Source organism: Kryptolebias marmoratus, linkage group LG2 (genome assembly GCF_001649575.2).
Source record: "Kryptolebias marmoratus isolate JLee-2015 linkage group LG2, ASM164957v2, whole genome shotgun sequence".
In the NCBI taxonomy this organism is placed as follows: domain Eukaryota; kingdom Metazoa; phylum Chordata; class Actinopteri; order Cyprinodontiformes; family Rivulidae; genus Kryptolebias; species Kryptolebias marmoratus.
In genome coordinates, this window is record NC_051431.1 from 21017421 (window position 1) to 21027214 (window position 9794).

General features: G+C 36.0%; 1 protein-coding gene across 1 annotated transcript; it reads left to right on the forward strand.

Annotated features, from left to right (window-relative positions):
* The first annotated feature begins 2134 nt into the window (after nt 1-2134).
* On the forward strand, nt 2135-6645 carry smtla (somatolactin alpha). Its single transcript, NM_001329350.1, has 5 exons — nt 2135-2147; nt 2338-2528; nt 3984-4097; nt 5346-5525; nt 6451-6645. Exons 1-5 carry the CDS (start codon nt 2135-2137, stop codon nt 6643-6645), a joined length of 693 nt encoding a protein of 230 aa, NP_001316279.1.
* Nucleotides 6646-9794: the final 3149 nt, after the last annotated feature.

The window sequence follows — 9794 nt, forward strand, 5'->3', positions numbered from 1 at the left end:
CAGATGTCAACTCCACCCCAGTGGCCAATCTGCTGGATCTAGATAGCCAGTACAAAAGCTGTGGACCATCTTGCCACAGTAGAGATTGCAGTGGCTGCATGACTGTGTTCCACATCAAATCACTGTTTGTATCCAGGCTCGACGGGACCTATATGAAGTGTTCCAATAATGCCATTGAGTCAGGGAAACAAACATAATGACAAGGCAAACAGACTTGACCATTATTTTTTTTATGACTACTGCTTTTATCTTCTTTAACAAGACATTTAACTTGGTGTTTTGCAATTCACAGTGGTGCTCCAGCTAGGGTTGCACTATATTAGGAAAAGCCTGAGATGTGCAATACTATTGTTTAATATTGCCATGACAGTAATAATTGCAATAAACCCACATTTTCCTCAATTATCACTTTATTTTCTGTTATGATGACCGGTGAGAGTCCATTGGGTTTTCAAATATTTTATTGACATCAGAACATGAATACATGGTACTAGAAATATAATTGTCTGTGCTTTATTGCAGTCCAAGCAGTCCTTTGCAATACTGATTTATTGTGCTCTCTGATATTGAAATGACAATGCATTTTTGAATACATTGTGCTGCCCTAGTCCTGGCCCCAACTTTGGGAACCACTCATTTAAAAAGTGATTTTGATTCTGTCATTTATTAAGATGCTTTTTAATTTTAGAAGAAGTATTCTGTTAGATGTTCTGTAGACCTAAGCAGGACTATCACAAGAGGCTGATGAATGAAAGATATTTTTTATTCACTTTTTGAAGTAAGTATGCATAAATATGACAAAGAAGAGCAAAGCTCTGGAGATGGAAAAGGTGGAGGAGTAAAATGAAGGTGAGAAGAAGAAAACAGTGATTCATATGAAACAGGTTGGCATATATGAAAGGAGGCCCTGGCTTTCTTGAATAGCAACTACCTCTGTGACGCTGAGTTCAGTAACACAACACCCATCAACTGCTACTTCTTGATCCCCTGTCTGTCTTATGCTCATGCTTAAACACGTTTCGTTGAAGAAAAACATTTAAGTGTGTGTGTTGCCTATCTCTTAACGGGGGAGGAAAGAAAAATGAGGGAGACGGCTAAATTTAGTTTCTTATTTACTGTAATTGATTACACGGCTTTGAAACTGAACAATAATAAGGAATTTATTCCCTCTGTGCAAGGTAAAAAATATTCAATAATTTGCATCCAGAATGCATGAATTGATTTATAATCATAGTCGCAAAACTCATCCCCAGTAATCTTCCAATATGATTATGCTCATAATGGAGGCAATTTAAAGAACAAATGAAGTAAGTAGTGCAGTGAACGCTTCAGGCAATAAAGGAAAAACCCTAAATGGAGCATTCCTTGGAGCTGTCTACCTAAGCGGCATTGTTGGAAGTAGAGAGGACTTAGTGCGATGTATTTGCTTCCTTCTGTGACAGTTAAACACAGTCATTACACATGATAAACCATAGCTTCTGGGCAAATCGCCTCTCACAGACAAAATGAATGTGTTTAAAAATGTTACATTTTTGCTTCTTTGAAGTGTTTGCATCTTTAAACTGGTATTACATACTTAACTCATCCTTAAATGAGAGATTTTTTTGAAGCGTTTGCTTGACAAAACATTTCTCAGATGTCATACACTGGATAATTGGCAAACAGTACAAGGATGCTGAGTATTGTTTAAAATAAAGCAAGCATTTGTTTTTATGTGGCTAGCTGATTAAGACTCAATATTTTAAATAAAAAAAAAAAGACTTGTAACTTGATTTAACATATCTGAGCCACACAAGTCATCATCTTGGTAATATTCATTAGGGAAGAAATGTGTTGGTTTGGAATGACCAGGATCTTTTTACAAGAACCTGCGCAAGATGTTTTCCCTTTATTCATGGCCTCCTCGGGCTTTATAAAGTTGTCAGTGTGAAGAAGCAGCAAGGCAACCTGAAGAAAACTGACAGAATGCATTTGACTGGTAATGTATCACCAAAAAACAAATTGCCTCTAAGGTGTTTTTGACAGAATTTTTTATTTATTTATTTATTTATTTATCAACCTTTATTTAACCAGGCAAATCACATTGAGATCTCTTTATCAAAGGGGGCCTCGGCTTGAAGGCAGCCTAACAAGCATGTTTTTAGACTGTGGGAGGATACTAGAGTGCCCAGAGAAAACCCACTCAAACAGCAGGAGAACATGCAACTTAAATGATCATAATTGAGTGGTTAACAAAATCAGGAAGTTAAAATAGGTTATTGTGTTGTGATTTGTCTGTGTTTGATTTTTGTCTTTTGTCCTTGAATATTTTTAACATATGTGTCTATGCAGCTTCAGTCTTGCAGTGGGGTGTGTGGGCTCTGTTTCTGTGTCCTTGTCACCTTACCGTAAGCACCCCACTAGACTGCAGAGACGATCCAGGCAGCCTCACTCGCTGCCCCTCCATTTCCCAGGAGAAACTTCTGGACCGAGTCATCCACCATGCTGAACTCATCTACCGGGTCTCAGAAGAACTGTGTTCTTTGTTTGTGAGTACCACTAACACCCTAAAACAAGTCAAATGTGTGATTATGCTTTACAGTTTACATTTGCTCCGGAAAAAAATTCATTTGACTTGTTCACTGGTCACACTGTAAGCGCATGCTTCAAAAGACTGCTATAAAGAGATACTGTACAATAAAATGTGTAAATGTCCAAATTTAGAAGAAAATAAATCACTTTCAATTAATATGGAAACTAGGAGAGAAAATGTTTAGAAAATTGTTTTCCTGAGTTAATTGTGAGATAATGCCATATGTATCTCATAATCTTAAGATAACCATCCTCTTTTTCAGAGCTTATTATCTTTATATAATGAGTTAATATATTTATTTGTTTCAGCTTAGTAGCTTGTTTTCTTGTGAAAACTAGACTGAAAGTGTCACATAAAAGAACACCAGTCATTCAATGCATTACTGTTGTAGATCATCTTTAAGTGTCATGACAGTGGGGATTAATTTTTGTAGCATACTCATTAATCTCATTATCTAACAAAATAAACTTTGCTTGATCATCTTGAAATAACAAAACAGTTAACTTGTGATCTTGAAATCTTGTGAACACATCCAAATTATTCATAGCAGGTTGACCATTCTAAGATGAGAAAAACAGATGGAGCTTTTCTTGTGAGGCTCTTGAGCATGAATTGTTTATTTGCAAAATAGTTTTATTTATGAAATGTAAAATCAACACTTTGAAAACCAACGCAGTAAAAAAACAAAAATTCTGTATAATTTCTGTATTTTTAGAAAAAAAAATCTTTGTAGTGAGATCAAACAGGCATGTTTTGTTACATTTCATTGCTGAAAAGACACTGCTCATGAGGTACAGCCGCAAAACTATGCCCTACACGTCCCCGACTGTAAAAGAACGCAACAGCAAAATGCCTTTTTTGTTGGCCTATTTTAACATTACACAGGACCTGAAGCACTGACTCTTTCTGTTATATACTCGGTTTTATTTGCTTTTGATTCTGCTGTGATCATCGCCTCACTTGTGTGCTTCAAAGTAATCTTCTGTGTCTCTTCTGAGCCTGAGATGTTTTATTGAAGAAGCAAGCCCACAGCGGGGTAATATGAATGCAATAATGATATACTGCACAGGGAAAGCACAGGTTTTGCAACCTGTTGAATCCCCTTCAGTTTGGAACTAGATAATCAGAATGGTCTTTGAAATGAAATGATGCACGGGTTGTTACTGAGAACATGCTGCATGGGGTGTACAGATGAGCACATGCTGGAGAACAAAATATTTTTTTCTGTTGCTTCTCCAGTGTTAAGGAGCAGAGAAGCTTTTGTCACTGTTTTCCTGGAGTGTTATCTTTTCAGATAAGTTAGAAGAGTCAACTATGTTGTTCCACTACTCTTCTGTAGACTATTCTCCAGGAACAAGGGGGATAAACTAATCTGTATTTTTTTCCCCCTTTTTTTGTGACTGGGTTGTAGGAGGAGCTGTTCATTCCATTTCCTCTGAGGCTCCAGAGTAACCAGGCTGGTTATGCATGCATCACCAAAGCACTACCCATCCCCAGCTCGAAAAGTGAAATCCAAGAAATATCAGTAAGCAAACGGTCATGGATTTCTACAGATTTATTGGGTTTAATTTGTCAAGTTTTTAATCTTAACTTTCCAGAATAGCTGATATTATTTTGCACCTATGACATGTTCATATCGTTCCAACTATACTTTAAAGCAACAGAAACCAATTAGTTTCTTTGTAGAAAAGGATACATGTGTTTGCTTGTTTGTGTGTAAATATATCTATACATTTTAGTGGAGGAAAAGATAACCATGCAAATAAGGAATGTAAAAATAAAGCGATTTGTACCCATTCACAGATGCCCAAATGCTCTATAAGTAGATTGTCACAGCAGTAGTCCGCCAATGCAGTTTAAAAAGTATACTTATGTTTGTTTATGGAGAACGGAGCCCCTCTGTTCGCTTCTTTTAGTGGACATCTCATCTTCTGGTTGCAGTGTCTGCTGTTTTTTTATTAGTGACACCTACTGTTCAAGAACAAAACAGCAAGAAGTGTCAGTCTAACAAATAGCAAAGACTGTTGATCCCCCCTGATAATGTGGATCAACTAATAATCCAGAAAGAAAACGTTAACTTATGTTTTATCTATAATGTAGATAATACATTATACTTAAAGAGTGCTAAATACATCTGCCACTGGCAGTTTTATTCTTTTTTGCACCAGGTCCCATTGTTGTGTTTTTTTTTTTTTTTTTTTTTTTTTTGATTGAGTCAGGTTTTAATGAAGTGTTTTGTGATTTTAAAACAAAACTATGAATAAATGCTGAATCTTATCATGATTAGGAATTTAATTGTATATTATTGGTTTGTGCTGCTCATGTATCTTTAATGAATCAGATCACAGTGTATTGCGATATGCATTGTGTCAGCTTCAGAGCAGAGATTCACAACCCTAGTGTAATAGTGTAAATGCACATTCCTTATTCTACATGTTTGTGTGTGGGTGTGAACTTTATGTTGTCAGTGCATAACTGCTTGCATGCACTCTATTTTTACTGCTTTTCTTTTGTATGTGGTGAATAATTAAGTTTGCAAACACCGTTTAGTCTTCTGTCACAATGTGTAACTGCAATGTCTTCTCTTGACGCTCGTTTAAAGAAAATGCTGAAAAATGTTTTATAAAAGTGTTATCTCCTACAGAATTTTGGAAAATGAAATACTTTGTGGTGTGAATTTTTATGCTGAATTTATATTTCTTTGGAAAGCACTGTAGTCATCAAAGGTTACCTGGCTGATATATTAATTCAACACCTCTCATATGCACTGCAGGACAAATGGTTACTCCAGTCTGTGTTGATGCTGGTACAATCCTGGATCGAGCCTTTGGTATATCTGCAGATGACGCTAGATAACTACGATCATGCTCCTGACATGCTGCTCAACAAAACAAAGTGGGTTTCTGAGAAACTCATCAGTCTGGAGCAAGGAGTGGTTGCCCTCATCAAGAAGGTATTTTTATTATAATTATTACTTTTATTGGCTTTCAAAACCAAGACAAACTTAAAACTTTTGACATTTATATATCTTACAAGAGTCTTCTTGCCAAGACATGCAGCAGCTCAAAACAGCACCATATTACAAGTACAAATTTTACTCATCACAAAAACCACAAAAGGGCATTAAATATATAAACATTAAACTAAAAAGATAAATAGGCTATATTCAGTAGGTTTGCACAATAGTTCTCATAATTAGTAACTAAAATCAGCAATCAACGCATTTACATTAGGATTTTTGTATACATAAAAATGTGTACATTTGTTTAAACTCACTAAATAAGACAAGAACTTCCAAATTCAGATAGCTTTAAAGCAGATTCCAAGGGTGAGAGGAAGTATATTTATCCCTAACTTAGTGCAAGTAAGAAAGGTTGAGTTGAGCTGATGTTTAGGTTGAGTTTAGGATTTGGCTAAGATCTTCAACCCAGCCTAACCCTCAAGACCCAACCCTATAACCCAACTAACCTAACCTTTACAGCCTAAGACTACTACCCAACATAACCTAACTTTTACAAGCCAACCTGACCCTTACAACGAAAATGAACCCTAACCAAAACTAACCCTTACAACTTAATCGTACTACCCAGTTCAACGAAACTGTTGACCCTCCTAAAAGCCCTCAAGGGTTGAGTAGATTGTGTGGGTTAGGTTGATATGACTTTTAGTATTAGGGTGTAAAGAGCATGTTGGTTTAGGTTTTATTGTTAGACTGAAACAGTAAGCCTGGATTGTAAGGATTGCATTGTGTTGTAAGGTGAATGATTAGGGCTTGGGTTGGTTTGTGATAGTTGAGTTGGGAAAGGGCAGGGTTTCCACAAATAAGACATAAGCATGTTTATTTGCTGATTTTTCTTTTCTTTTTCATTTCTGCTCAGATGTTGGATGAGGAGTTGTTGACTACAGTTTACAGCGAACCAAGTGTATTACAGAATGATGTCCAACCAGAGGTGCTGGAATCCGTGATGAAAGACTACACCTTACTCAGCTGCTTCAAGAAAGATGCCCATAAGATGGAGACTTTCCTCAAGCTTCTCAAGTGTCGTCAAACTGACAAATACAACTGTGCATAAAACATAAAGTGCAGCTTTTAAATAATGCAGTGTTTAGCTTTAAATGAATTTCTGAGGTTGGTCGTGTGCACTTAAAGATAGGACCATGCCTTAGGCGCTTCAGCCTTGCTTGCGATGCAGTGCATTTCTTATTGATTGTTTTGGAACACCTTCACACAAAACTAAGTAGGTGTAATGCTGTGCCCTTTCTTAGCCACATACAGCATTTTATTTATATATGTTTTTTTCCCTCCATGCTTGGTTGTTATTTTAACCTGGCAAAGGCAACAGAAGGCACAGTCCCAAAAGATTATTTGCGTGTCGAGCTGTCAAAAAAATCTGCATATCCTGCCATTGATTTCCATTTCCTTTGTTCTTAACTGAGTTGGTATTCCTTGCTGGCTCTGGCAGTGTTTTGATTATTCCCTGTGGCCCCTAGAGGATTCATTGAGCCTCCCTTGTTAAATGGAGTTGGTTTCACTTCTGCATACGAAAATCTAACAATTTTACAGGCGAAGAAAGTCTCAAAGAGCAATCTTTATAAAAAGAAAGATAATAAATAAGTAGCTAAAATGAGAGTTGTACTTTCCTCTTATGCCTCAGTGTGCCTAACATAACATAAATATAAAAGTAAATAATTAAATGTCATTTAGTGACTGAAAATGTTTAGGGGAAAACCTATTTCAGTCTCTGCTGTTATGTATTGCCGGTGTGTTTTGCAGAATGTGAACAACAGTTTGCATGAGGATGTGATGATAATGGGCTGTGAAAACCTCTCTTCTCATCTGCTGCTGATTTTAGAAGTAAATAAAGCAAGAAATAAAAAAACAAGTTGGGTTTTTTTTTATTTAATTATGTGGTAAATGAATGAATGAGTAATTAAAGTGGTTTAATTTAACCCACGTCTATTTCAGATATAAACAAAAAGAAGCTTCAGTTCCAAACTTTCTTTGAAATGTGAAAAACATTTTGTTGTCAACTCACACATCTGACATGTTTTCACACCACATTTTTTAGTGAAGAAAGCTGAAATTTGTGATTATCCTAATTGAATGAAATGTTACAATTTTTTGTCTTTAAAAAAAACACAAAAGAAAATGCCGTAACCAAAATGAAATTATGTCTTGTTCAACCAAAGTTTGATGTGGCACTAACAGTTTCATTTAGTATGGTTGAAATATTATCAGAGCTGATTTTTGCTTTTTGTCAACATATCAAATGCTCAGACTATAAAATTCCTTTTTCTGTTTGTTTGCCTGATTTGAATATGAAGTTAAGGTGCTGGTTTCACAGCTGCCTGTAATCTTTGAAAACCAACATATATTGACATTTTTGCTTTAATGATCATTTAAGAAGCTCAACGTTTTTGTGATGTTTGCCAAATGTTTGGAAGCCCCAAATCCTTTTACAACCTTTGGTTTCACAATGTTTTCTCTTTTCTTTTTTTTTGGCTTTGCATAAACAAAATAACCAAGACAAAAAATGAATAAATAAACACCTGATGCTTTAAAACCTGTATTTACTGTTCAGATTTACTGTTGTGGAGTTCTTCATGCTGAACTGAAGCAGCTCGTGGATGCTGTTTGTGAACTATGCACGCTGCAGTTTTGACTTGTCAGTAGATCTCTGGATAGTTCCTCACTTGAGGATGAAGCAAGGAAGCCAACAGTTGCTTCAAAAAAGTGTTTTTGCTGTTGTTGTTTTGAACTGTGAATGCAGCATCAAAACATGCTTATTGAGGAATCATGACTGCTTCAGCATAGTGATGCCTGGAAGACCACCAATCAATCACCAACCGCTGGATTTTAGCTTTGCTGCATGTCCCCAGAGATTTCAGATTTTCAGACTCTTTATGTGATCCAGCTGGTTCTTGAAGGTATACTTGAAATGAGCACAAATGTTTGCCGCTGCATTATGAGTAAGGCATGTAACGTGTTAAAGTTACCCACAAAATTACATGCAAGTGTCAACCTTGTTCCCCTGTCCCATGTAAAATGTTCATGTCAGCCAAGCCTGCATGGTTACCACTAACTTGCTTTGCTCCTGGCAGTGGGGAAGGAGACCATTCTTTCTTAAAGAGACATCTTTTTTTCCCTCTCAGCTAAGATATATAATAAAATACAGTGTGACAGTATTATTTATTATCAGAAAACAGAACAAATGTTTGTGCCTATGTTGGTGTGTGTTTGTGTAAAAGAGAAAGAAAGAGAGAGCGTGTGTGAGTTCATTTGTCTGTCAAGTTATAGCAAAATGACTCATAAACTACTGGACAGATTTTAATAAAAATCTCAAAAAATAATCATTAGATGTACATGTACAACATGCCACCCCACCTAAGTGACCCTAGTGAACACAAAAATGACTACTGCTGCTGAGCACATTTTGCAGATATTAAGCTAATAATTGGTGTGGTATTGGCTAAGAGTCATTCACAACACAAACTTTAAGCAATAACACATCTTGGAATATCTTATGAGACTGTGCATAACGCCATTTACAACGCATTACCAAAACAGCTATATCCTCATAATATGATAATTTCAGTTTAAAATTCTGGCAGGAAAGTTGGTGGGCAATATGCATTCCTTCCAGGAATACTAGGCCTTTATAATTTATTTCATTGCTTGCTTACCTTTTTATCCTTAACATGTACTGTATATATTATTAGCCTCAACATCAAACTGAGTAAGAGAGTAAAACAAAATACAATATATAAGTACAATTCTTACTTTCATTTCTTATGTTTTACCATTTCTTTTTATTCAACTTTAAAATAATTTATGGTGCTTTTAAGGCAACACAAACAACAACATTGTCAGCTAGCTAATTCAAATAATTAGAATACTCTGAGCCAAAAATGTGACGCATCTGTTTAAGCTGGTTAAGAAAGAATCACCTCCTATAGGCAGCTGTTCTCTGGACACTGGCCAAGTATTCGACATTTCTCCAGGTGTATTGTGGGATATTTATGACTTATTTATAAATGTGAGCTTTGTTTATGAGTTTTTGCTGCAAGGCATCTGTTTGTATATATTTGCATCCATAGATGTCACGTTTAAAAAAAGTGTTTTGTTTTCCTGATTTGCTGCTCTGTTCTGTGTTTACTTACTGTATGAAGCTGTGTGCTCTTCTGAAAAGTAAAAGTCACATAGTTGAGAGAAAAGGTCTCC